Here is a 26673-nt window from a genome sequence, read left to right as displayed (position 1 = left end):
TTCGTTGCTCTAATTTAATTTCAGCTGCTTTATTGCTGCCTTTTCTCTTTCCTATTTTTTTTATTCCTATTTTGTGCCCTCTGTCTTTAAAAATTTTGCTTCCTTTTCTTAGGGTGCCCCCGAAATACAACTTTGCCAACTTCCTTCATCGCCTCGCTTTACTTTTGTAATTTTATTACAATTGACATTTTTCTTTTTATTTGTGCCTTCCTTTTGGCCTTCCTTTCCTTACTCTTATTCCACTTCCACTTCCGCTTTTTGGGTTGAACTTACCAGGGCGGGCAAACCGAAGGGATTTCCGTTCTCCACATAGACGGCGGTTGAGTTGTCGGCGGGATCGTAGGGACACTTGCCAATCCCCAGGCCGATGCCGGGCACGTACTGGGATCTGGGTAAATGTGTTAAGTTTGCCTAAGGGTTCATCGGAGTTGGGGGCATCGGGGGGTTAAACAGAGAGAGAAGAACGAAAAGCGCATTAGTTGACTTTAATTTCGACCCCCCGCTGGCCCAAATTAACTTCCAAAACTTGACTGACATTCCCAATTAGGGGCATTGATGAAGTCTGTCAAGTTTAAACACAAAATTAAATATTTATCAAATAAATTGCAGAAAAAAGAGATTTAATAACTGTTTTTATTGGAAAAATAAATGGACTTCAGGCTAAACGTATAATTAAACAATGAATTAATTTATTTAATACTTACATTTATTACAAAGTCCTTGGGGTTGTGGGCATTTGTGCCGCAGACATACAGCTTCTGGCCATTGAAGTTCATGGGCTGGATGACCCGTATATGGTTCCGGCATTCCACCTTCTTGTCCAGTGCCGATAAACGATTTTGCATTCAAATAGTTTGTTTTGTTGTGTTTTTGTTTAATTTTGTGTGATAATAAATGTTAGAAAATCATATGGAAAATGGAAATCAAATGGTTGTGGTGGTTTTTTATAGTTTTTGGTGGTGGGTTGTGATTTCGAAACGCATTTGGAAAATGGGAAATGGCATGGTGTGAGTTTTGGTTTCACAAATTCATTGATTTTTCATATAAAATTTAGCACATGCTTTGACGAGGTTGACAATACTGACAAAATAATGGAACACAAATTTCGGGCAACTCACCTCGCGCTTTCCCTTGGACACACAGTTGAGGATATCCGAGCCGGTTGGCTCCAATATGAGAACATCGCGCTGTGGGAATGAAAAATGGCATCGAGTTTAAATTTATGTTAGCCAAGTTTATTGAAAGCGTGCTGGAATGTGTCTGGGGGATGTTCGTTCAACCGAAAGCACGCGCCAAACATTTTTGGTATCCTCGCATGTCCTCGCTGTATTTGCGTTTATATTTTCTATCTTTTTTTTCCTCTCAATTCTTGAACTCAATATGTGGCTCACGTTGGACATTTGTTTATTTAATTTGATTCTTTTTTTTCCAAGCGCTATTTTGGCGGCACTTGTATAGTCGATGTATCTCCTTGCGGAGTTGGTCTTGCAAATACTTCTGCTTAAGTGAAAGCCACAAATCAATGGGCGGGTGGGGTACGGGTACGGAAAAAGCCATCGAGTGACAATTTTTATGCCTGACATATAGACACAATATCCGGTGGCTCTGTGGATGCACTTTCCACTTTTATTTCCACTTGCCCAAAGTGTCAGTCCTTTGGCGACGAATCTAAGTGCTGGAGACTCGACTTGAAATGGAATTCCCTTTCCTTTGGGCCGTCGCCGCCGCCCGCTCAGAAGTCAGCACAAATAATTGCTGTTAAAAGCATTTGCTACGTCTCAGGAGGTGGCGATAGTGCACTGGGTTGCCAGGACACCCGGCCAGGACGCTGGGAAGCAGCGAAAAAAAAAAATCGAAAAGGACGTGGCGGAAAATGGTTGAACGGACAGAGGCGGATATTGATAGTTGAAGATGGAATCATTAAAGTGCAATTGCTGGCTGTCAGTGACTAGTTGGTCACTCACAATGCCCCGGCAGATCCTTAAAGATGGCCATTTCATAGTCAGCGGATATTATAGCGGTCTTCAGGGTTTGTGAACTTGAATTTGAATTTTGTCATCCATTTACTTACCTCACAGACCGATTGACTGATGTTGCGCAGATTGAGCTTGAATATGCGATCCCTGGAAAGGCGAGAAGACAAAGCAATGAATTAGCATGGAAAAGAGGAAAAGTTTGTCACCCCTGACACTCGAGGTAATCCCCAACTCGTGCCACATCATGCGATAAGTTAATGCCACACCAGTTGCCAGCTGTCTGGCCTCGGCGAACTTGAGCTCATTGACATTATTTCGAAATATCTCCTTCTTTTTGTCTTTTCATGTTTGAAAAATTGTTGTCAGACTCCCTCCCGCCCACACACACACCTGCTGTGCCGCATCGATGGGGATGGGGTGGGGGAGCTGTCATGCCGGGCGGCGTACTTATTGCAGTCAGTGTGCCCTGATTGATTGATATGTCGAATGTGGGAATATTGCGAGCCAGACACAACTTTAAGCGCCGCACCATCATTTCTCTCAATACTTTCCGGCTCCGGCCACTCGAAACTTTTGCGGCGCCACGGAAAACAAAAAGGAAAACCCAAATGGGGCAGAGGCGCCTAAAGTGTGTTTTATGTAGTTGGTGGCACTGAGAGAGAGTTTTTGGTAGCTTTCCCTCGACAACTCCGAAAGACCATTAATCTTCATTTCCCTGCCGGCGGCTCTAGGCAACCGGCAATCGCTGACGAGAGCCGCCAGCTGTGGTTGCGCGGATCGGACGGAGGCGGGTAGTCCACGAGTCAAGTGGTAATTTTGGTTACTTTGTTTTCCCGCTCTTAGGTGGCGCCTCTTGCTCCCCCTGGTGCCTGGTCATGGGCTTCCTACTCCTGCTCCAAGACGCAAACTGTTAAAATGCGGCCGTGTTCAACTTGCCGCAGACAAATGAGCAGACGGGTGCGCTGGTTGTCAAATTGCGAAAGTTCCCTCCCGCTTTTGGGGCTGTCCGACGCCTCTGCCCCTCGCCGGTGGCATTAATTCATAATTATGTATGCCGACAGTGTGGCCGGCGGACCCGGGGAAAAATGAAATATGCAGCCCCAAATGCGTTCGGTTTGCCAAGTAGGGAGCCATCCGCCACCCGCTGTCTCAAGCGGAACTTTCTAATTGCTCCACACACCCGGAAAAGAAAATTTCCGGTAGAGAAACGATTTTTACCTCGAATACTGGGTGATTGCTTTGAGAAATTCTCCTCCTAAAGGGAGTTTCTTAAATTGTACTTACATTGCTCCCACATATAGGGCATTGTTGGGCTCGTCCATATAGAAGGTTTTGTAGTGCAGGGGGCCACAACTGAAGTCCTTGACATGCTCTGCAAAAAAAAGCGAAGAAAAGGACAAAGATCAAATATCGAGTATACGCAGCGTGTACATTGATTAACGAAAGTTTAGGCAGTTAATTAAAGCCTAATGAAACTGTCAGCAGCAGTCAGGCCAACTGACCGAAAATAAACCAAGAAAATGAACTAATTAAACTATTATAATTTCGGGACAACAAACAAAAAGTTAATTTATGGGATGGGAGCCAGAGCCTGAGCGAGAGCCAGAGCTAGGGTCTATGGCGAAAAGTAAATACAAAACAGGCAAAGGACTGAGGGATCTCAAACCATGTCCTTGCACATTTGACACTGACAGTGTCACGTATTTCCAGCAGCGATGTCACGTGCCCAAAGCCCGAATCCTACGACCCAAAGTCAAGTCGAAAAAGTTGCACCGCTGTCAATGTCATTAACAAAAGATTGAGGCATTTAGCTGAAATTTTTACGACATTAAGTTGTCAACTAATTTGGCACAATTAGTGAAACAACAACAGCAATACCGCTGGCCAAAAAGAAAAGTGCACAAACAAACCCAAAGTAGCTCCACACACACTATATATAAATTGGGAAAGGACAAAAGGAAAGGACACACAGTGGACAACTTTTTTATTTTCGGAGCAAAGCCAGAACAAATCCTTTGATGGCCGCGCTAAGAGTCATTTCAGTTGACATTCCTGGCTTCTTTTGTCCAGGACCACCACCCCTAATGGCCTAGAATGGCAACAATAGAGGCAATGGCAGTTGGAAAAGTGATTTCCATAATAATGCATAATGAGTGATACCCAGATAGACACACACCAGTTTCTGACCTTATGCAAATTAGCCCTTACTTTGACTTTTTGGACAAAAAAAACAAAATTAGGCCCGAAATTCCCCGTTTTTATTTAGATGAGCTTATCTTTTTATTGACTCTCTTTAAGTAGAGAGTAGGAGTAGGTACACTTTCCTAATTGTTGTCTTATTACATCATTAAAAGGGGGCACACAGTACTGACACAAGTGGCTATGATTCGGATATCATTTTAAAACAGATAAACATTTGTAACAAATTTCGGTTTCACTGAAAAACCCAAATTGTAGTCAGTTTGAGCACAGAAACATGAACTACTGGAGGATTTTAATTCACCCTCGGTTGACGCGGATGAAGTCCGAGAACAACACCCCAAAAGCATGCCGACCCCAAAACCGGATGTCCTGCACTCAGGACGTAGTTAAGACCCCAACTAGCATAGTTTTCAGCAACAAATACAACAAGGTAAGACTTTGGCATGCACTTCCTCTAGAGGAATTAGAGTCTTTCATTTAATTTTTAATAGTTCATGGGCTTCACGCTGGAGGAGCGGCAACGCTTAAATATTCACGGACTGCTACCCGTCTGTGTCCGGTCACCGCAAGATCAAATGTATGTGTTTGAGTCGAACTTCCGATCCATCAATACAAATATAGGTAAATATCAGTATTTGAGGATTATGCGACAGAGTTTTGAGAGGCTCTACTTCAAGTTTGTCTCGGAACACGTGACGGAGGTACTGCCCATCATTTACACACCCACCGTGGGCATGGCCTGCATGGTCTATGGGATGTTGTACCGCGGCATGAGCGGGGTCTACATAACCAAATACGATCGTGGCCATATGGTGGATGTCCTGAAGAACTGGCCAGACAGTAAGAATGTCAAGGCCGTCTGCGTGACGGACGGCCAGCGAATTTTGGGGCTGGGTGATCTGGGCGCCAATGGCATGGGTATTTGTGTGGGAAAAATGGAACTGTATACGGCGTTGGGAGGCATTTCACCAGCCAAGTGTCTTCCGGTGTGCCTGGACATCGGCACTACCAATAAAAATCTCCGCGACGACCCCATGTACATTGGCCTGCGGGAGGATCGAATTACTGGCAAGGAGTACGAGGACTTTGTCGAGGAGTTCATCCAATCTGCACTGAAGGCGTTCGGTTGCCAAACTCTCATCCATTTTGAGGACTTTGCCACACCGAACGCCTTTAAGTTTCTGGAAAAGTATCAGGATCAATGTTGCTACTTCAATGACGATATCCAGGGAACGGCAGCAGTGGGCCTTGCCGGACTGCTGGGCATTCAAAGGATAACTAAAATAGAGCTACAGGACCATGTTATACTCTTTTGTGGGGCGGGCAGTGCCATGATGGGATTGACGGCACTCCTGAAGAAGGAATTACAATCCAGAGGTCTCAGCGATGAAGAGCTTACCAAGAACCTCTACGTCTACGATGCAAAGGGCCTGATAACCAAGAGTAGTCAGGAAATTCCAGGTAATATCGCTGACTTCGCCAAGGATATGCCTCCCATAAAGTCTTTGGAGGAGGTGGTGGAGAAGATCAAGCCCTCTATTATAATGGGAGCCACATCAGCAGCGGGGCTATTCACCGAAAAGATTCTGCGTACTATGGCAGCGAGTCACGAGCGTCCGGGGGTATTTGCCTTTTCCAATCCCACCAACAAGGCCGAGTGCACAGCCGAACAGGCCTATAAGTTTACAGACGTAACTTCCCTAAAAATTAGTCATATAAAGTCAATTAATTTTAAATTTTTTTTTAGGGCCGAGCCATCTATTCGGCAGGATCACCTTTTCCTCCAGTCGAATTCAATGGGAAGCGTCTGACTCCTGGCCAGGCCAACAACTGTTTCGCCTTTCCCGGCATAGTTCTGGGCGTGATGACTGCCCTTGCAGTGACAGTTCCCGATGAAGTCTACCTGGTCACTGCCCACACCCTGTCCAATGTTCCCAGCAAAGAGGACCTGGCCAGCGGAAAGATCTACCCGAATATAGCCTGCGCCAAGGATGTGGCCCTGGAGATCGCCGTAAATGTTTGCCAATATCTGTTCGACAATGGTGAGCATAGTCTGATTAATTGAACTGAAAGTGTAGGTAGAAATATCCTCAGACCTGGCCCAATTGACTCCAGTGCCGGACGACATTCGGGAGTACATTTTGAAGAATGAATACCAGCTTGACTTCAGCAGCTCAACGACCGAGACGTGGGACTATCCGGAAATGAAACCCAATCCCAAGCCCAATCCAACCAAGGAACAAAAACAGAAGTAGGCTTTCAGTTTTATTCAATTTTTTGTTTTAGTAATTTCGGTGGAATTGTTCCAAATTTTATTCGTCAAAATTCTGAGTCTTTAGTTAATTTCTGCTCCTTGGATGACCATGCAATTGCGAAAAATGAAGCCCTATTTACAGTCCCTTCTGCGAGTCGCGCCCCGTCCGATAATCACATTGTTCCGAGATCTGAGCCGGTTTGACGACGAGACGAGACAGAGGGCGCGTCTGGAATGGCGCGTCATCGCAGACGGCGAGGTTAACAAGGTGAGGATGTCCCGTTGAGGCCAACTATCCATACTCGCATTGGCATTGTTTGTTTCTGACATGTATTCGATTGCTTGGCAATATAGTAAACCGTTTAACCAGATTCCCGATTGAGTTTATTGACTTCTGATCCATTTTGATTAGGGTCTAGCTTTCACTATCGAAGAGCGGCAACGCTTGGGCATCCTTGGACTATTTCCTGGCTCCGTGCGGACCATGGAGGACCAGCTGTTCGCCGCCAAGGCCAATATTGATGCTCGACTCAACAACCTAAGTCGCGCCCATTACTTGAACGCCCTGCACAACCGTCACCGGAGGCTCTACTACCGATACTTAAGGGATAACATTGACGATGTGATGCCTATTATTTATACTCCTACTGTGGGCGATATTGTGGCCACCTACGGATTAAACTTTCAGTTTGCCACGAGTATGTACATCAACATTACGGATCGTGGCCACGTGAATGACGTTTTGCAGAACTGGATTGAGGAGGACGTGTCGGCGGTGTGTGTCACGGATGGCGGAAGGATATTGGGTCTTGGGGACATGGGCGCCCATGGGATGGGAATATGCTGTGGCAAGATGATGTTGTACACTGCGTTGGCCGGCATCCAGCCCAGAGTTCTTATGCCGATCTGCTTAGACGTTGGCACCGACAATCAAGAGCTACTCCAAGATCCCTTGTATGTGGGCCTTCGGATGCCACGAGTTAAGGGCGCTGAGTATGAGGAATTGGTTGATGAGTTTGTAAAGGCGGTAACCCATCGCTATGGCCTCAAAACTCTCATTCACTTCGAGGACTTTGCCACTCCGAATGCTTTTAAGTTTTTGGATAAGTATCGGTCTTCGTACTGTGTCTTTAACGATGATATCCAAGGTACTGGATGCACGGGGTTAGCTGGGTTCCTCAACGTGGAAAGGATCACTGGCAGGAAGCTGGATGAGACCATCTTTCTCTTTGTCGGAGCCGGCAGTGCAGCCGTCGGTATTATCCTAATGCTGATCAGCGAACTGAAGCGACGAGGAGTTTCCGATGACGTTATTTCCGAAAATATTTACATTTTCGAAGCCTATGGCCTAATCACCTGTGAAACGGAGAATGTGCCAGAAGTAGTGCAGCAGTTTCGTAAGCCCGTGAAGCCACTAGCTGATTTGGCTGCCGTAGTGGACTTAGCGAAGCCTAATATACTGTTGGGTGCCACGGGCAAGGCTGGCATTTTCACCGAAGCCGTCCTCAAGAATATGGCCAAGCACAACGAGCAACCAGCGGTCTTTGCTCTCTCCAATCCTACACTGCTATCGGAATGTACCGCCGAACAGGCTTATACACATACTGAGGTGAGCTTAGCTCTTTTCTAAATAACTTCAGGATCTCTGTCTCACTTTGATTCCCCCAAATAGGGTCGTGTTCTTTTCTGTTCCGGATCGCCATTCCCTCCGGTGGTCATTGACGGCAAACGCTTCGAGCCCGCCCAGGCAAACAACTGTCTCACCTTTCCGGGAATCGCCCTGGGGGCCATTTGTAGCCAAGCCCGCACCCTGCCGGATGAGGTCTACTCGGTGGTGGCTCATGAGCTTTCCCAAAACACATCCCAGAAGAGGCTGGACGCAGGAGCTCTGTATCCCACCATAAAGGACGCCAGTACTGTGGCGTTCAAAGTCGGCGTAGCTGTGGCCGAATTCTTATTCAATAATGGTGAGAAGTGTCACTCATACTATTCTTTACATCCTTTCTAATCTATAAACATGTTTTTCCCTAGGTCTTTCTCATCTCTCTGTTATTCCCGAAAATATCTGTGAGTATGTAAAGAACCGGCAGTACATTTTGGAGTACCGGGACGCCTTGCCACCGATGTGGCCCTATCCCGAAGAGCCACCAACTCCGCCAAAGCGGGAAAAGGAGAAGAAAAAGTAAACTTGGTGCCAGGATATCCAGGACCTACATTTTCGTTTATTAACTGTGACAAAGCATTGATTTCGGTTTTGTGCAATTAGTTCTAGCCACACACACACTGGCGCTTATGCAGACACATACACACGAAAGGACACGATAAATGCCCGACATTTTAACGTTATTATTGTCCTGTCAACGGGAAGCCAGCCAGTTGACATGCCCGTGCGATTGTGTGTGGGTGTGTGTGTGTGTGTATCCTGCTGATTTGCATATAAAATAGGACGAAATATCTGCTCACCAAAAATGTCAATCAATTTCTTTTCCTCTTCTGGCCCCATTTTTTGTTGTTTGTTCTTTTTTTTGTGAAAAGCGAAAAAAAAGGAAGCGAGAGGACGAGGACGTGCATGCATTAAAAAGCAATTGGTGTTAAAAGAGCAGTCAGGCGGCAGTCGCACGTTGTCTGCCTGTCTATCAGTTTGGCATTGGCATGTGCCACTCCTCCTGGTGCTCCCTCCTGGAGGGAAAAATAAAAAAGAGAAAAGTCTCTTTGGTCCTGGGAGCAAACTTGCCACGCCTCCAGAACCCAGCACCCGGCACCCGGCACCCGGCACCTACACGCCTCGCATTTTCCCGCCAAAGAAGCCCCAGCAAAAATGGGAAGCAACAGAAATGCGAAATCATTTCCCTCGACTGACAGCTGTCAAAATATTTGCTCTCCTTCGATGGTTGCGTGGCTGCCAATGTCCTTGTCCTCTGTAAACTTCATTTTAATATTCATTACTTCACACTTAACATACAACCAGAGACATTCCTTCCCGGTGACCGACCATAGTCCTCAATCGATTTAGAAAAATAGACAAAACTTAAACGGGCTGGGATTATGGCTAAAACAGATCTTGTGGCGCCTCAAGGCGACCGCTTTCGTTACGGTTAGCCTGGCTTATGGAATTTAATTGGCCATAAAAATGTATGCGGCTTGTTGAACGTGGCAAGCTGTAGCCGTAAATCGTAAATTTCCCTCTTGGCCCCAGAGTGGAGTGGAAGGAGCTTTCCGCATCGATTTACGCCCCACGATAAGGCTCTAAATTTAAATGGCAGCGCCAAAGGTTAAGGGTTTTTTTTTTTCATCATCCTCCTCTGTTCCGGGATAAAGATTATATGATGCGTCAGCATATAAATTATAGGCCAGATAAACCAGATAAAAGGCAGCTAAACAAAGTCAGTTTCAACAGGATTTGGCGAGTGGGGCTGAGTTTTTATTTTTATTTGCACAGAATTAAGTGGAAAGTCGCTTAACTTGTGTTAGTTATACACATCCGCAGGTCAAAGAATTCCTTCCTAATTGTTTTTTGTTTATCCATTTGGCCGAGACTTGGCCCCCCAAATGGGTCAAAGTTGGGGGGCCAAAGCTCACTTGACTGTGCTCAGTCGATAAGTAGCCCCAATAAACACAAAAGTCTACTCAGCTTTTGGCCTCTGTTGCTTTTCGCCGACCGCTACTTCATCTTTTTGAAGATTTTCATTTATCTGCTGGCCAAGATAAAACAGGCAGTCAGCCAGTCAGGCAGCCCGGGCTAACAGACAAGAAGGCCAAAAGAAAAAAATAAGTATATATATATATAAAGCAGAAAGCAAAACGAAGAAAGCGGCACTTAAATCCATTTAAGCGAATTTTTCAAGCATTAAATTTGCGTTTACGTTACGTATACTTAACTTCCAATGGCAACGGAGGCTTTCAGATGGGGAAAATACTCCATAGAGGAGGAAAATCCAAGAGGAGGGTACAGAATCTGAGGCTGGCAGGCAGGTAAATGAAAAATATGCCCCACCAACGTTCTTCCTGGTGGCACGGTGGCCAAATATATTTAGCATCATTTGTCTTAGCCAGGCCAAGGATCTCTTTCTCTCGTAGGATTCTGTATTCCTCCCGATTCCATATCTCCACAGAGCATGCAGTAGAAGCACCTGGCTTCCATCGCATATGGTCACAGTTTTTGGACAAAAGTCCGACTATTGTTTCACACTTCTGGCCGTGGCCGTATACATGTGGGATCTGAATGGTGTTTTCCGGCACAGTCAACAGTTTTGTTTTCCATCCAGTTGCGTCTTCCATTGTTGTGTGTGTTTGCGGTCATGTAAATGCCTTGCCACGCCCACGCCCATACACACCACCCCGCCCCCACCCATTGTTAGTATTGTTGTTGTTGTTTTGGTGGAGAATTTTTTCTTATCTCCACTTTGCATGCCGCACAGTGTTTTTCTTCCTTCTACGCTCCTTTTTTTTCCAGACGAACTGAGTCAGCACTTAATTTTTATTTGATTCTGTCTCAGTTGCGTTGTGGTTGCCCGACTTGACTCCACGTCACTCCACTTTTCCGTAGCTGGAGACTGAAGCCGGAAAGCACCGGAGAGTGCGTAATTTTTTATGGCGTTAATTTAACAATGATTGGCTCTTCAAAAGCAAAGAGCCGGCTTCAGTTTCGGTTCGGTAATGAGCATTTTTTCTTAAAGTTTTTAGGGTTTCTTGTGACTTGAAAATTTGAACAAATTGTAAGAGTTCTAAAGCTTTTTTCTCATATTTTTAGCTTAAGAATTTTCACTTTAAAAGTTTTTACAGTTTTAGAAGACTATAAAATCCATTTATATTATATTATATATTTATATATATTTCTGATGTATTTTAATTAAAAACCTTATTATTTTACTATTAAGTAAGCCAATAAATAATCTGAGACTTTCTTTAAAAAACCCCTTTACCAAAATCTTCAAATCACAATCCTATCCTATCCTATAAAAAAAAATCTCTCTGTGCATTAGGCGATTTTGTGGCTCGGGAAATGTTAAAGCCCGGGTTGGGGCCATGCATCAAGCTTATCTCCGTCCTGCAGCAGTAACTGTCACACAAATCTCGAAGCCATTTGCCAATGTCCTGGGCCACCTGCATGCCCGTTACATATAAATATGTGTTCGATATTTAACAGCTTCCAGTCGAATGCGCCTGGCAAAAGGACAGCTTGGAGTTGGTGATGGAGATTCGACCAGGACCTGAAGCAGGAGCTGGAAGCTGGAGGAACTGGAGATGAAAGAGGAGATTTCGCTGCAGACGGGACATATGTATGCAAAGTGAGCTGCGGCTGATGTTGGCCGGGTTTAAATTTGGCTCTGGCTTTCGGGCAAGTTTACTCAGGGCGTGTGCTTATGGGCCAAGTACAAATAGTAAATGCACAGAGAGAAAATATGAGGGGAGTTTTGACCATAATTCCAAATAAAATATAGGAAAACAATAAGCTAACTTATTTATTTTATTTGAGATCTGTTTTCAAGATAGTATTATAGTGTCCTTTGTCTATTTAAAAACTGATCCTTTCTATCTCAGTGCTCACAGTAAAAATCCAATAAGGTTAACTGCAAACAGCCTGTAATACACCCATGTATGTGTGTGTGTGGGTATCTGTGTGTAGGTTTCTGTGTCTTTGTAAGCACCTGGCATTTGTGTTGAGCACGTTCGTACCTTATGTGGGATTTAGTTTAGACTTCATTTTACTGCGCTGCGCTTTTGGTTTCATTCCGAGTGTCGCCCAGTGCTCTGCTCTCTTGGTTCCCCTTGGCTCTTCTTTATGCCAGTTTATGATGGTAGTACCGTAAAAAAGCGAAAAAGAAATTGTAGGGGGCAGGCGGAGAAAGGCGACACAGAAATGTATAGTAAAAATAAAGCCATAGACATGGCTGCCACCGGCCCTTGAGTCCCTACTAGGCAAAAAAAAAACCTAGACAATGCTGTAATCTAGAAACACAAACGTGCAATTCTCTTCTCACTGTAAATGTGGTAACACACACATAGACAGTGCACTATATATAGTACACGTATATGGCACTCATCCCATATGGGTTTATGTGTTTTCTTGCACACTCTCGACATGAAATGGCGTGGGAATATATTACAAGTTGGTTTACAAGAGAAGTATGTCAGTGCCTGGAAAGACACAAAAAAAAACAAGTAAAGGAAAGTCTCTTCAACTTAAAGCACTCAACGAGCAGAATTTTTAAAGGCAAATCCCAGGGAGATACAGTACGCCTGATCCAGGGAACTGGTCAAAAATTGAGGCAACATAACTCAGCGGATGGATTTTACGACTTCATCGGAAGTTGCATGCTGCAACTGCAACAGCAAGAGGAAACATTAGCAAGTCTAGACACCTACGTCATGCGTCAGCAACAGTAGCAGTACCAGTAGCAGTAGCAGTAGCTGGAAAAGCCGAAAAAAACGTGCAGGACCCAAAAGGATGTGCTCGCGAAGGAGGCGAAAGGAGCCAGAAAACTGGGAAAAAATGAGACGTCAAGCAGACGATGAAGTCGACGTGGTCTGACAGCCAGACAGCCAGCGAACTCTTTGGAGCAAGGAGCAAAAGAGCCGAGAAGAGCCAAAAAGGACCTGAAGGACCAGAAGGAGCCAAAAAGGAGCTGCTGAAACAGGAACATTTGAACCTCTTGGCTTGTTTAATATGCTGAAAAATACGCGTCTCGACTTTCTGCTGCCCGAATTTTTCCTTCCTTCCACATCGAATGCATTTCCGGGTTTTATATTTCCATTTCGATGTAACGACACATGTATTTGCGGCAAAAGCTCAAGAGGAAATTCGACCTGAAGAGCTTGAAGAATAAAAAAAAAGGTGGAAAATCCAAAATGTATGTGTGAGGTACATGGTAAGGGAAATACCATTTCCCTAGAATTCATCAGGCGATTTGCACTGTGAAACGATTTTAATTACAACGTATAATTGGAATTCGATATCTAACCGCGTTCGGGGTCACCACCTGAAATTACAGCACCAAAACTCTAGCCACCTTGCCCCGAAACCATAGTCTGTGGTTCCCAGCTAGTGTGTGTGTGCTGAATTTTCTAGCAGTATGATAAAAATTTTCCAATTACCAATTTTACATATTTCGAAGCGCCAGCATAAATATTTATGGCGAAAATTTATGAAAACTAAACGTGAGAGTCGAGCAAGGGCAACAGTGGGTGGATTGCATTGAATGGATCCTGTTAAAGGACCCATATCTACACTGCACTGCAGAAAAAAAGAATTACAAAGTAATGATAGAGTGGTATACTGATTCTTGAAATTTTCCCCAGTGTCCTTATATGTTTCCCATTTTTACATGCATCTGCGGGTGCACTAGATAAGCTGGAACTTTTCTGTGGGTCGTTGGGCGGGCAACACCTCCTGCATATTTTTTAGGTGATTTGAATTTTTAAGAGCACACTAAATTCTTTGCAGCTTATCCCCGGGGCTGTGTGTCACCGAGTTAAGGAATATCTCTGTCTCTGGCCGTGGATGCCAGAGCACTTTCCCTCCGATTCTGCTCAGAGACTCCCTGCGGCCGTGTGACATTGGAACCAAGTTTACTTCTTTTCGGTTTGCATACCGACTAACGTGTGTGTTGCGTGAAATGAAAAAAAAAATACAGAAAACAAAACCAGAGTGGCGGCACTTTACCTTGATTTCCCTAAAGCTCAACCACACGTCCCGCCTTCTAGCCTGGCCCCGCCCATCAGTCACTTACTCACCTTGCCAACTCACTGCGCAATTGGCCGCAATTTGTTTTCAGCTGCTAAACAAGTCAAGAGAGTTCCCCCCCAGTTCCCTCGACGGCTTCGGTGCGTTGCAAGTGCTAATTAATCTTAGGCCCAGGTAGGCCAGAAGGATATGAAGTGACTGCCGCTCACACCGCCCCATCAGTAGACGCTCAGGAAAAGACTAAACTACCCCTTGCCCCGTGCCATTAATTAAATTACGCAGAAAGGAAAAAGTTCAAAAACACATAAATCAGTCGAAATCATTGGGGTTGGCCAGATGGCTTTTTAGTGCCCTTGCGGGACCCAACATAAATATTTGTACTTGTACCAACACTCTACACTTGCCGTACTCCCTCAGTGCCTCAGTTCCTCGGCTCACGCACAGATAAACTCATTTAAATGTTAATGCAGCGTCAAAAGTTGCTCGAAAAGTAGGAAATAGCATGCATTTTATTGGCCATTATGTGTCCAGTTGGGAGGGTTGCTTCACGATCGGGTGGTGGGTAGTGGGTGGCAGTGGTCTTGCAGCCCTTCCCGGCCAACTATTTCCCATCTTAGGTTAATAACTGCAACATTGTTGCCCTCAAATGGGTGGGGTAATGGTTTTGGTAAGGGGGTGTGTCGAAATGGTCGTGTGCCCGTCTGCATGTTAATCATGTGCCAAAATCCAAAATAAACAAAACAACACGGCAGCCAGAATTGGCAGCATGGGGTTGTCGGCCAATAGAGTTGTCCCAAGCTGACAGCAGGGTTTAAAAAGAAACAACTTCCTTAAGACGCAGGATATGGGAGCAGACCTTTGCCAGGAAGCACAAAAGTTTCCCTAATTAGTTGAACGAATGCAATTGCAGTTGCAACTTTTTCCCCAACAAAATCCCAACTCACTGCAGCCGGCTACTATCCATTTCAGCCAACTCCTTCCATGTCACATTGTCGGCTCTTGGCCCACTTCATGTTATTGTTTATAACACATTTGCTCATCATAATAAGCAACATTTTCGTAAAAACATGCCAAGGCAGTGGCGGCGCCATTAACCCTGTTAATGCTGCAATTATGCGGCAAGAATTATGTTCCAGGACCAGGTGTTTCTGGGGGAGGGACGACAAGGTGGCAAGGTGGCTGTAACCGGGGCCCACTGTTACAGTAGGTAACTGCCATAACTCAGAGCTCCTCGCCCGAAACTTTCACCCTGTAAGTGTGTGTGTGTGTCAGAGTGCTTGTGTCTGGCATAATGATACCAAGGATATTTCAAAGGAATGAGCTTCTCGAGTTGCTGGCAAGACAAATACAAAGTTAAGAATATACATACAATAGCACTAAGTTGTAAGTTTAATTACCCACATAACAGGGACATGAAAATAGGTTGGGGTGGCGGAGGAGGAACTACCATCATAGGAGAGAAGCTCGTCTAATTAGGCAGCCTTGTCGTCCTGAGTCCTGCGTCCGTTGTTGGCATTCCGCAGGGTTAATATATAGGAGCTGTCCCCTTTACGATCATTTTATTGTGTTCGGTGTCCGTGCGTGCACTATAATTGCATTCGACTCACCTCACCTCAGCTCGGCTACCATTTTATTTCATTTCCGAAACTACAACTAGTAGCTCTGGCGCTGCTACTGGTGCTTCTGGGTCTTTTCCTCCATCATATAAATCGTAAAAATGTTGAAAAATAATCATCATAAAAGACAAACAAGGAGCCATGCAGCACGCAAGGTGAGCTGGCTCTGCCACCTTTATCCCTGATATTATTTAAGTTTTTATGTCCTTTCTTCGGCTCTCGGTGTCGTGTCCTTTGCCGGGTCTTCACATAAATCATTTGACTTGTTTGCCCTGCCCAGCTCTTCTCTTCATTTACTCATTAGATTTGGGCCATTCAGTTCGCCCAGTGTCTCACTCCGGCCGGGTTTTTGTCGCTTTCATAACACAAAGGACATAATAATATGCTTATTTCCAGAATACACCTTTTGTGTCAACACTGCTCTCTGCTCTGTGTCAGCAGAAAAAGTCCTTGCCAAGTTCAGGGGGCCGAAAATGGAAGCAACAGCAACTGGCCTGGACGTTGATTGGCAGCGGCTTTTGGTTTGGGGCTTTTCTCGGCTGGTTGCCTGCTATTTTCTTAATTTTCAACACGTTTGCCTCCGCCTTGGGGCATTTCTTCTGCCAGCCCCGGCACGCCTTAAGGACAGCCAGGACAGGCAGGACAAAGGAGTATCGGAGTATCTCTCGGTTTCGTGACAAAAGGCAACTTTAACTTTACTTCAAGGCAGTAGAAGCTGCCTATACCTGGCGAAAAGTATGCTAACGCTTTCCAGCACGCACATATCCTTCTTATGAAGAGTATCGAGTATGTGTAAGGGGGTGAAGGTGTCCTTTGAGCCTTTTTGCGTTTCATATGCGCATAACTTTGCACCTCGAACAGACACTGCCACTGTGCGTGTGTATACACAGAGAAAAAAGTTATCAATGAAATCAGAAAGCAATTCCAAAGGTTTCCTTTATTAAAGGGCTAAGGCTCTAATATCTTTCAACCAAAAGCCTATTATTGCCTAAAACCAAAAATAGTCCAAACACATTTCTTCAATTTTCTCCAAGTCAGTTTTAAGACCCAGCTTTAAGCCGAAGGACACAGCTTCCCGGGACTTTTCTGCCTTTTCCAAAGAAAAATGTTGGATGGATGGTGGGATTGTTGGACGCATCGCTTTGACGACGCGTGGCCTAAATTGTTTCAAATTACAGGACAGCACCTTGCTGCCCTAATCCGCAACTATGCCCAGTACATATATACACAGTATGTATGTGTCTCTGTATGTGAGTCTGTGTGTTTGCCATTTCCGGCAGCTCATTTCCGTTTCACCTCAATTGGGTAAACCAGAAAAAATAAAAGCTTCTTCTATAAAACTCGTGTAGCACTAAAAAATCGTATAAAGGCAACTCCAGGGGGAGCACATGCAACGCAGCAGGTTGTGTCGGGCTCTTCGAAGGGTGCATAAATTAGAGGACTAGACGGGGGGATGGTTTCTTTTTTTGGGGAAGGGGGGATGGATGGGCTGGCGTTGAGAGTGGCAAGGTTGCAGTTGACCGTAGACAGCTGGCGGGCCAGAAGCACAAGCCGATGAAGAAGAACAAGACAGCCGGTGGAATCCACCCCCTGGGAGGAAAAACGGGCAACACCTCAGCACTTATTTATGGAGGAAAATTTTAAATTCTGCCCACCTTCGGTGCACACAGGCCCCGTCATGCCCCGCGCCGCCGCCACCGCCCTGCTTCTAATTCGAAAGTGTGGCAAATTGCACAACGAAAACCGCCACTGCCCCCGCATCCCCGCGTCGGTGAACAACCCCCCGAAGGAAATTTGGCCCAAAAATTGCACGGTAATTGTAGCCGCTAAATTTCACTTTTGCTCGGGCTTTGCACCAAAAAGGTAGCAAGCAGCAATTGAGCGGTTACAACAACAGCAGCAGCAACAACAAAAACCCACCCAAAAAAAAAAAAAAGTGAATTATGCGGCAGACTGAAGTTTCAAGCGCCCCTCGCGGCAACACCCCCTCGAATGCCGTGGCATTTACCTCATCTCATGACAGCCTGGCCGGCAGTTTTCATTTTTAAATTGGCGGTTTTATGTGCAATTCGAAATGGCAGTATATATGTGTGTGTGTGTGTGTGAGGGGCTGTTCCAGGGATGTGTGGGTATTCTGGCATGACTAATATTTGCACACACCCACAAAAACACGCAGCCACACACACACATAGAAGCAGAGCCATGCATACACTCTCAGCCACAGACAGTCTGCTTGTTGTACGCATTAGCCAAATTTTATTGCACACTTTTGGGCGCTATTGCAATTTAATATGCCCCACTCTCCCTTCTCCTGGCTACTGGCTCCTGGCTCCTGGCTCTGTCTCACTCAGTGGCTTCTCCCTTACTCGCCCTAGTCCTTGCCATATGCGCTCCGTGTGCGGTTTTATGCTTTACGCATAATTTTTGCGTTACAATTGAAATACTCGCAATACGAATGCAAAATATCCACGGTCTGAGTTGAGATTTATATTTTGCTATTAAGCCACATATTCCCTGGGCAAACAAGGCGCGTCACCTCGCCCTCTATACTTTCTCCCCCTACTTTCTACCTCTCCCTCACCTTCTCACCACCGCAAAGGGAAAGTTCATTTTTCATGAAAATGACTTTATATGATTATATGTGTCGGCCCTTATAAGCGAACAGTGCGTGACGGCATATTAAGCCCCATTTTGAATGTCAGTCATTATTGGGCTTTATATTTTTATTGTTGGTTTTCAAGAAAATTAAGGAAGAAAATGGCAATTTTAATAAATGACTTTGGAAGTTTAAGAATAAAAATGTTTCTTATCAAATTTCATATTCATTTTTAATTATTTTAATTGCTTTTACATTCATGACATGCACTGTATCTGCATAAATGTATATGGTATGGCCTATATGACACATTCAGGCCCACTGCCACTCGCTGTCATTGCGGCTACCATTTACGTTTCAAGCCAAGTTAAAAGAAAAGTGAAAAGTATTTGTTTATCATAAATATAATACTTTTGCCTTTACCCGTCTCTCTCCCGCCTAGTCTACCCTTCTCTTTCACTTCACAGCAGGCGTAGAGTCCTTTTTTTGGGAGTACAAATGAAGTGAATATTTTCTCGCATTGATTTCGGTTGGCGTGACTGTAGGACGTCGTATACACGGCGTATGCGTAATAAATATTGAATATCGATATGAAGAAGTTGTTTGGCCATAACTTTCCTTTGTCTGCCGCCTGCCGACTGGCAGCCGCTACTGCGTTTATTTGTCTGTGCGAGTGAGCCTTTTGTTTTCAGGTTTATTATTTATTATAAATGACTGCACACACGAAGAACACGGCAGTGTCTTGCTTAAATACTGTTATTGAGTGCTCCGTATCCGACTTCGATTCCGGACTGCAAAGTATCTGTAGCTGTCGGACAGCGGAAACGGGTCAATCGATTCTTTTTTTTTTTTGTCTTCTGGCACTTGGTAGGCGTTTTATTGTCTGCACAATTTTCCAAAGACAAACACATACACACACAGGCAGGCAGACAGACTGTGCCTTAATTAGAAATAGGTTTTCCACTCTTTCCCTTCGAAATGGAAATTCATCCGTCTGATTGCTTTGTTATCGCTTTCTATTGTGCGTCGATTAAATGATGTGTTAATTTTTTCACCCCCCACTGGCATGATATTTTATGGAACGGAATACATTTAAATCAGACCATTCCTATGCATCAAGAGTACGACATATAGAGAAAGCCTGCACTTAATGCAATCATTTGGCAGAGCAAAAAGTTCTTTCTGCGCCATAAAAATGGACAATAAACCAATTTAACTTTTGCAATATGCTGGCTGGGAAGCAACCCCCTTTCATTCTGGTCAACTTTCTGGGCCTTATGCTTTCGGTCAAAATAGTTTGGTGTCCACTCTCAAAAATTCAGCACGGTTCGGATGTGGGTGTGGGGGTGTTGGGTATGGGATGTGGGTGGATTTCCCCCAATTTCACGCTGTTCCGCATAGAAATTCCCCTAAAAACAAAAAAAACATGAAAGGGAAAGAAGTCGAACCAACCACCGTAGCCCAACACATGTGAGTTGAGGGCGAAGGGTCAGGCCATAACTTTAATATATTTCATTTCGAATTATTTCTGACTGCCACACTCACACACCCCCTTTTCTGTTAATGAATGAACATATTTGGGATATTCTTGGATATTGTTGTTATTCCTGCGGTTGGTGTGTCTAAATATGAGCAGATAATTGAAATGGACTGTAAATAAGTGCACTGAGAGGTATGCCATTTACGGCTAGTTGGAAATATTATTTATGTCCCAGAAGTAATGGAGTTGCATGAAATCTCTTATCCTTCTTAAAGCCGACTGAATTATTTAATGTTTAAGTTTCATTGGCTCTTGGTTCATTATTTGAAGTGTTTAATTAAAAACACACGCCTGACAACAATGGCGGCGTAATATTGTCAGGTCTGTTGCTATGGCCATCCGGTTTTTCCCATCATGTCCTGACAGAAACATCGGCAACAGAAGCAGTTGCAACAGAAGCAACAGCAGCATCAGCAACATCAGCCACGGAAGCAACATGCAGCACAATCCGCAGCGGTCATGTAAAGTTAATTAAATCAAGCGACATGTGTTTTAAATAAATTGAATAAACTCGGGCATTAACATAAAATTAAATTAATTTTAATAGGCTCGCCGTAAGTTGTTAAGCCAAAACTATAAACAAGTTGGCATTGTTGTCGCATTGTTCGGTGGCACGCCCCCAGTGCCCCAAAAAGAGTGTCCCCGAAGAAAAGTTGAAAGACCAAAGTTTTAATGCCTGCTTTTTTTCGGGGGTTAATGTATATGAGTAGAGAGCATCATTATGTTAACGAATTTATGGCAAAAGCCACACACTCTCTGCCCAAAATTGGAATGGAAAACGTAAACTTTTATAATCAAATTTAGTGGCGCAGACATTTCTGGTTTCTGGTTTAATTAATTTGTCGTCATTAACTTGAGCCGAAATGTGAGTGGCTTTGAAACGTGACGAGATGCTAAGATGCTGGCGGGCGCCTGGTGGGCCGGAGGAGCCCGGAAAAGTGCTCAAGGAGCCATTGCAGGCTCCGCTCTCTCGTCTGCGGTTTCCACTCGTCCTTGCTCTCCTTCTCCTCTCCGCCTTAGCTCCATGAAGGTGTCGATACACACCCGCACTCATACAGACACACTGACTTTTGTTTAAGGCAACAAGAAACCGCAGCTTGGCATCGGCATTTGTATCTGTATTCGTTACCGTGTATCCTTGTATCCTTGTATCTAACTCTGCGTTTGAGCATCTGCGAGGATATCTTGGTCTGTGAGTGTGGGTTGAAATGAATTACACACGCTGCGGTGCACCACATCAGATGTGAAGGTCGGCCCTTCTTTTGCATTAAGATATATTACAGACTCGGTGTGTCAAACAAGCATTTGTACTTGCGGCCCAACCAGTTGAGTTATGGCACTTGGCGGCCCAGTTTCAGTTGCAAAGATGCAGATGCAGATACAGGCTCAGTTACAAAGGGCTAATGAGTCTGTGTGGGCCTCGAAACCGGGTCAATGGGATTGTAAATTATGGCTTAGCTGAGCTGAATGCGGATTAGGATTTGGCCCAAATCCACTTACACGCACCCTGAAACAGAGACTGATACAGAAACAGAAACAGGTGAATCTGTTCGGAATAGCTATTTATAGCCACGGACCCGTACCACATATTGATTTTCTTAAATTCGTCTGTAAGCCATTTCCGCCCACATTACGTATACGCCCTGTCAGTCGCCCATTGATTGTGTTTGCGTGTGTGTCTTCGGTACGGAATTTCGGGAAATTGTACATACTAGTCGAAGTCTCGACTTCGAAGCATTTTAATTGTGAAAATTGGCTGATGGACTTATGAAATGCCGAGGAAAGAAATCCAGCTAAAGTTTCTAGCCACCCGCTGTTCTCTTCCTGGTCGTTTACAGCTGAAAATTGCTGCTTAATTGCTGAGTTGGGTTGGCTAATTTAGCCGACTTTGGCTGCCCACACGGCTTACAGGATGTTTCTACCTGCTGGTCGAACTTTCCTCGTTTTCTACCATCAACGAACAACAAAAAAAAACACAACAAAATAAAACCTAAAAGGGAGAAACAACAAACTTTTGTTGGCTGGCAGCGCTAAATGCTCGAAATTCTTTAAGTTTACGAGAGGAATGAACATTTGTGAGCAGTTTTCATTTTCCTGCTTTACGGCTCCCCAAGCTATTTTCCTGTTTTCCTTTTTTTTTTTGGTTTTTTTGCTTTTTTGGGCTTTGCGTGCGTGAGGGAAATAAGGAGCTAAAGTGTAGCCAAGTTTTTTGTGTGTGTATTTTGGCACCCCTTTTCCCGCTTTTCCCAGCCAACTGCTGCTGTTTCTATTTACGCAATGTCCGCAACTTTGGTCCAAAGCCAGGTGGATATTGAGGTCGTTTTTTTGGGGGTTCTCGGGTCCGGGGCTTGGTTGCTTTTTAGGCGGCGGGTCATTCAGGCGGGGGGCCGACGCCGGCTCTCGCTAATATTCGCCATTAAACTTTTGCTTGTTTTTCTTTAATTAACAACGCAAACATCTGATATGCTATCCCATCGCTTTTCGCCTCTTTCCTTTACTTTCCCCCAGATTTTTGTTGCTTACTTTGGCGGCGTCTCGGCAAAAACCTTTATGAAGTTGAAAATTTCTTTCTTTTCACTTTTTTTTTGGGTGGATTTTTTTTTGTTGGGGTCTCCGGAAAGTTTGAACGCTTAAAATTCGTTTCTGTTTACATTTCTGCGGCTGGCGAATCCCTCCCCAGATAGCCGTAATTGTAAAAGGGAAAATCTTTTGCGTAAACCGAAATTGTTTATGTAAATAAAAATAGCAAACAAAGGAGAATTTTCACACATAATAGCATCAGGCGGAATGACTTTGTCATAATTCCTCATGAGCATTGAAAAGTTTTGTTACACTTTGTTGGTTAAAGCGGATTACTTATACACACTCATCCGATATGCGAAATGAGTTTTAATTATTCAGACAGAAAAAAAAACGAGAAAAAAAGGATGCGAACCAAAATGGGAATCTGTGTGGGACTTAGCTCGGATTTCAGTCTATAAAAACTCCACTTGAAAACTAATTAAACGCTAATAGTTGCGGCAAAAAGAAAAAAATACAAAGCTTGGTTAAATAAAACACATCTTAAGTGGCGGAAGTGACGGTCAAGACGGGGGTGTTAGTAGTTCTTAAGGACCAAGGACTATGCAGGGGTCTGTAGGGGGGAGGGGGCGGCAGAAAGGTCCTGCAATTGAACAAACAACAAAACGAAGACCGTACAGAAGGGCAAAAGTTTTTAATTTCACTCGAGCAGTGCCGGAAAAGTAAAGTAGAAGGAATCACAGGCTGCTGCGCGCGAATGAGTCTATAAGTTGCGACCGATCCGCCCGCCCCCGATTTCATCCTACCTCTGAATATATACAATATATATATATATATATAGAAGGAGGAGAGGTCCTCACACAATGCGGAAGAGAAATGTCTTGCCGATGAAATAAAACAATGGCAAAACAATAGCAATGCGAACGAGTTCTGGGTGCCAAATGGCCAGAGTGCAGAACTGAGAAGCCGGAATGGTTGCGGGAGGGGAGATTGGGATCCTGGCATTTGGGGGCGAAGAAAAGGATAACAGACGTCGCCGACGGAAGTGGAGCGAAATGGCAAATCAAGAACAGGGGCTGGAGGATAAGGAGACGGCAGAATCAGACATGGACGTGGGCGGCAACAACACCAAATCCGCTTAAAGTGAAAATTATTCCTTTTGGCCATAAAAAGGGAAACCCTCACACACCCAGACTCTAACACACACACCCACACACACACACTCGCTTCTTGGCATTCGCGGCTGTGTAAGCTGTTGACTTATTTCCCAAAGTTCGATTCTAACCCTCTGGTTCAGCCTCCGTCTTGGACCATTGTTGTGAATAGTTTTGTATGCCGGGGCTTAGCTGGCCAAAAATGCGAGGCCGAACAAAGTGAGGAAAACGTTTAGGCCCTTTTATTGGTATTTCGCTTTTGGGCCTTTAAAGGCACTAAGAAAAACAGTATTAAGTTTCAGGGATATTTTTAAGGAGATTTAAGGACCAAGTATACAATGATGTTTTGTTATTAAAAGATTATTAATTAATCAAAAATTAAAATGAGACTAAGCCTATTTATCTTAACCCATAACTTCATAACTTCATTAACTAATTCAAGTTTTTCTCCTCAGTGCTCTCGGGTGAAACTAAATTTAAGGACTCCGCCTAAGCCCTCACCTAATCCGGCCACAAATTAGTCGGGACTCAGTCACTCACTTACCTTCGTCGAAATGGTGAGATGAAATATGCAGGCTACCTGGGGATAATGTAGCCAAGGGGAGGGCCGAAAATACAGCGACTTACCTTTGTGGTGGCGCAGATGATGGCCGAGAGATGAGCCCGTGCAGCAGGGCGGCTCGTAGTATAAATTCCAGGTGTTCTCATAATCCGCCCGGACGTATTCCACGTGAATTAATTGCGCGCCCACGACGAGCAGGAGGACACTGAGGCGGCCGAGGCTGCCTAGGTGGTTGAGGAGCCGGTGGTTCCCCGTGGCACACATGTTGCCTACTGCCTGCCTTTTGGCCTGGCTAAAATCCAATTAGAAGTGTTTATATTCGGTTTTTTGTTCCTCTAGGGGGCTCTAACAGCACTTATTGTCACTGTTTATATATTTATGTTTAAAAGGTTATCAGTTCACTGATTGAGCAAAATTGAGCGGTATTTGTTGGAATGTCAACATCAGTCAGTGATCTTTCCATCACACACACATGCTCGTCTTTGTTTCCGGTTTCGTTTCCGATCAACGAAAGAATCGTTTCTGTTTCCGTTTTCGTTTCCGATTTCCGTTTCCGCTTTCCCTTCCTCACACACTTGGCACTATCGCACTTCGCGAGCGGCTGGCACGAACTGAAGGATTTCGGAACGAGGATGTGTGTTAAATAAACACTCGTCTTGGGTCCTTCGTGTCGCTTCGGGTGAAACCTGAAAGAGCGGAAAATGTGAGAACGTTATTAGTTGGGAAAATGGCGCAGGCGCTGTAAAAAAATTCCCTCGCAATGAGTGGATTTCCCAGTAATGTTTGTGTTTATGCCAAGTGTATTGAACTCATTTTGTGCAACGGGGTAATGTGCAACGTGCAACGAGCTCCGACCAACTTGCAACGGAGTCTGCAACAGCTACAACATTTTCAAGGGTAAATGCAGCAGACACATTCAAGCTGAAGTGCATACAAGCCACCCACCATTTTCCACCTCCCGGTGGAAAGCCGGACAACCCAGAGCGTTAGCAGACGGCTAGACGAGTGAAGGGTTTTTCGGTATAGGGTATGGGGCTTGGTGTTGGGAATATAACAGAGAATCGGGGCTTTGAGCCTAGGCAGACGCTTGCACTTAAAGTATCCTCGTGCATTATTATTTATGCATATGCCTGTAGTTGTATCCGAGTGCATGTGTATGTCTGGGAAACTCTCTTTTCCTTTTTTTCCAATTCTCTGCATCGCGTAGCGTCGCGTGTTTCAATTTGCAATGCAACATTGTATGCTGCAAAAAGTTCTCTAAAGCCAGACATAAGTCACTCAGACAGGCCCTGCGGGGGCTGCAAAAAAAAAGGGGGTCGCCAAGAGTGGGGGCCGGGTCTAGGGGCTTCGGCGGCCCAGACACAGTCGGGCCCAAAGACAATTAGGCATTGTGTGAGTGTGCGGGTGAGTGTGTGGATGTGCGGTAACCTTCAGACAGTCGAGTGAATGTCTTCAGCTTACTTTTCCCGTCCAGACCAGACTTGAGAGCTCTGGCCAGGCTAAGAAAATATGGGAGTTGGGAGTTGACAGGGAAAGCCCTGAATCAAGAATCCAAAGTTCTGGTCAGTTCAAGGGAACCAGAAAAGTTTTCTATTATTTTTGGTGTCTGTCAATGGTCAGCTTGCACTGAGGGAAAAAAGGAGCAAGTCTTTAAGTCACATAAGGCTTTAAATATAAAACAAAAAGTCGTCAAACTGTATTCTTCGCTTTTACATTTTTCTGAAATCATTGAATAGAATTTCCTCCCAAGATGCTTTATTTTTATTCCCAAAAAACGCCATATGGCTTGAATGTCCAATGCAGCAGGCTAAAAAGCCAAAACCCATACACCTGTCCTGGCCAACGAAACGAGCTCCACAATTGCCTTATAAATGCCCTCAAACTTTGGCTAAGCCAAACGAAAAACTTTGATTAATGTGCGCTTAAAGAGGAACCAAATACGTGGAAAAAACCTCAACAAAAACGCGTCAGAAGAAAACAGCAGAAGAGCAGCATAAGAAATGAATGGCGTTTGGGGATGGAGATGGGGAGGACTGGGTGGAAAAACAACGACAAAACTTTTCATAACTTAAAGCCAGAAAAGGAGAAAGCATGGTCTAAAGGGCAGGAGGTCTAAACGGCGTGCAGCCAGCGGCTTCTTAGCCAAAGCGCAGCACAAAAACTTGTGCAATCAAGACGGGTTAGCAGTGGGATCCTGGTGGTGGGATGGTCTGGAACGCAGCAACCAGAACCAGAACCAGGACTAGAACTAAGACTGACTGCAAAAAAGGTTCAAGGCGCCGCACAACAATGTCAGGGACCCGCTGGCAGGACGAAGGAATCACAGCGCGAAAGCGTTAAAAAAGCGAATTGTAAAACAAGCAGCAAACAAACGAGCAACATTTGCTCAGGGCCTGGTTGCTGGTGCCTGCCACAGGATACCCCCGGCCACACCGTCCTTGCAGCGCACAGCACACAAAGTAGCCACACGATCCCAACCAAAATGCTCCCCCACTGGCACAAAATCCCATCCCCTGCCCATGCCCATGGCGCCCCCCCTTAAACTTAGCTCTTCTTTGGTTAATAGAAA

The 26673-nt window shown here is 44.8% G+C and overlaps 3 protein-coding genes across 8 annotated transcripts in view; 2 read left to right on the top strand and 1 right to left on the bottom strand.

The window, feature by feature from the left end:
• Positions 1–26673, bottom strand: part of LOC6496434 (semaphorin-2A) — a 44366-nt gene that overhangs the window by 7392 nt on the left and 10301 nt on the right. For 3 of the 4 annotated variants that reach the window (XM_044715688.1, XM_001960872.4, XR_004309962.2), the window contains exons 2-7: positions 24170–24790; positions 3261–3348; positions 2072–2123; positions 1119–1187; positions 705–815; positions 274–411 (exon numbers count right to left, since the gene is read on the bottom strand). In XM_044715688.1, the coding sequence (XP_044571623.1) occupies positions 274–411; positions 705–815; positions 1119–1187; positions 2072–2123; positions 3261–3348; positions 24170–24368 (657 nt within the window). In that variant the 5' untranslated portion in view covers positions 24369–24790. The remainder of the gene's footprint in view (positions 1–273; positions 412–704; positions 816–1118; positions 1188–2071; positions 2124–3260; positions 3349–24169; positions 24791–26673) is intronic. The other variant, XM_044715689.1, reaches the window with a different exon arrangement.
• On the top strand, positions 4321–6803 carry LOC6494128 (NADP-dependent malic enzyme). Of its 3 annotated transcripts, none has more exons than XM_044715690.1 (4): positions 4321–4608; positions 4670–5869; positions 5926–6220; positions 6261–6803. In XM_044715690.1, exons 1-4 carry the CDS (start codon positions 4453–4455, stop codon positions 6431–6433), a joined length of 1824 nt encoding a protein of 607 aa, XP_044571625.1. In that variant the 5' UTR covers positions 4321–4452; the 3' UTR covers positions 6434–6803. The 3 variants fall into 3 exon arrangements, with proteins under 3 accessions (XP_044571625.1, XP_001960910.1, XP_044571626.1); XM_001960874.4 differs by having other exon boundaries at positions 4323–4608; positions 6273–6803; XM_044715691.1 differs by lacking the exon at positions 4321–4608 and having other exon boundaries at positions 4668–4799; positions 4856–5869.
• Positions 6536–8907, top strand: LOC6494129 (NADP-dependent malic enzyme). Its single transcript, XM_001960873.4, has 4 exons — positions 6536–6700; positions 6845–8041; positions 8105–8399; positions 8464–8907. The coding sequence occupies exons 1-4, from the start codon at positions 6536–6538 to the stop codon at positions 8616–8618; spliced, it is 1812 nt and encodes a 603-aa protein (XP_001960909.2). The 3' UTR covers positions 8619–8907.

This window comes from Drosophila ananassae, chromosome 3L (genome assembly GCF_017639315.1).
Source record: "Drosophila ananassae strain 14024-0371.13 chromosome 3L, ASM1763931v2, whole genome shotgun sequence".
Lineage (NCBI taxonomy): Eukaryota > Metazoa > Arthropoda > Insecta > Diptera > Drosophilidae > Drosophila > Drosophila ananassae.
The sequence above is the reverse complement of the archived record's forward strand: the minus strand, read 5'-3'. Positions and strand labels throughout refer to the sequence as shown.

What these genes read in the sequence shown, in the direction of transcription:
- LOC6494129 (XM_001960873.4), top strand. Translation starts at nt 6,536, where the DNA reads ATGACCATGCAATTGCGAAAAATGAAGCCCTATTTACAGTCCCTTCTG. An exon ending in CAGACGGCGAGGTTAACAAG is followed by an intron (nt 6,701 to 6,844) that starts GTGAGGATGTCC and finishes CATTTTGATTAG; the next exon opens with GGTCTAGCTTTCACTATCGA. An exon ending in AGGCTTATACACATACTGAG is followed by an intron (nt 8,042 to 8,104) that starts GTGAGCTTAGCT and finishes TCCCCCAAATAG; the next exon opens with GGTCGTGTTCTTTTCTGTTC.
- LOC6494128 (XM_044715690.1), top strand. Translation starts at nt 4,453, where the DNA reads ATGAACTACTGGAGGATTTTAATTCACCCTCGGTTGACGCGGATGAAG. An exon ending in TCAGCAACAAATACAACAAG is followed by an intron (nt 4,609 to 4,669) that starts GTAAGACTTTGG and finishes AATTTTTAATAG; the next exon opens with TTCATGGGCTTCACGCTGGA. An exon ending in CCAATATCTGTTCGACAATG is followed by an intron (nt 6,221 to 6,260) that starts GTGAGCATAGTC and finishes AAGTGTAGGTAG; the next exon opens with AAATATCCTCAGACCTGGCC.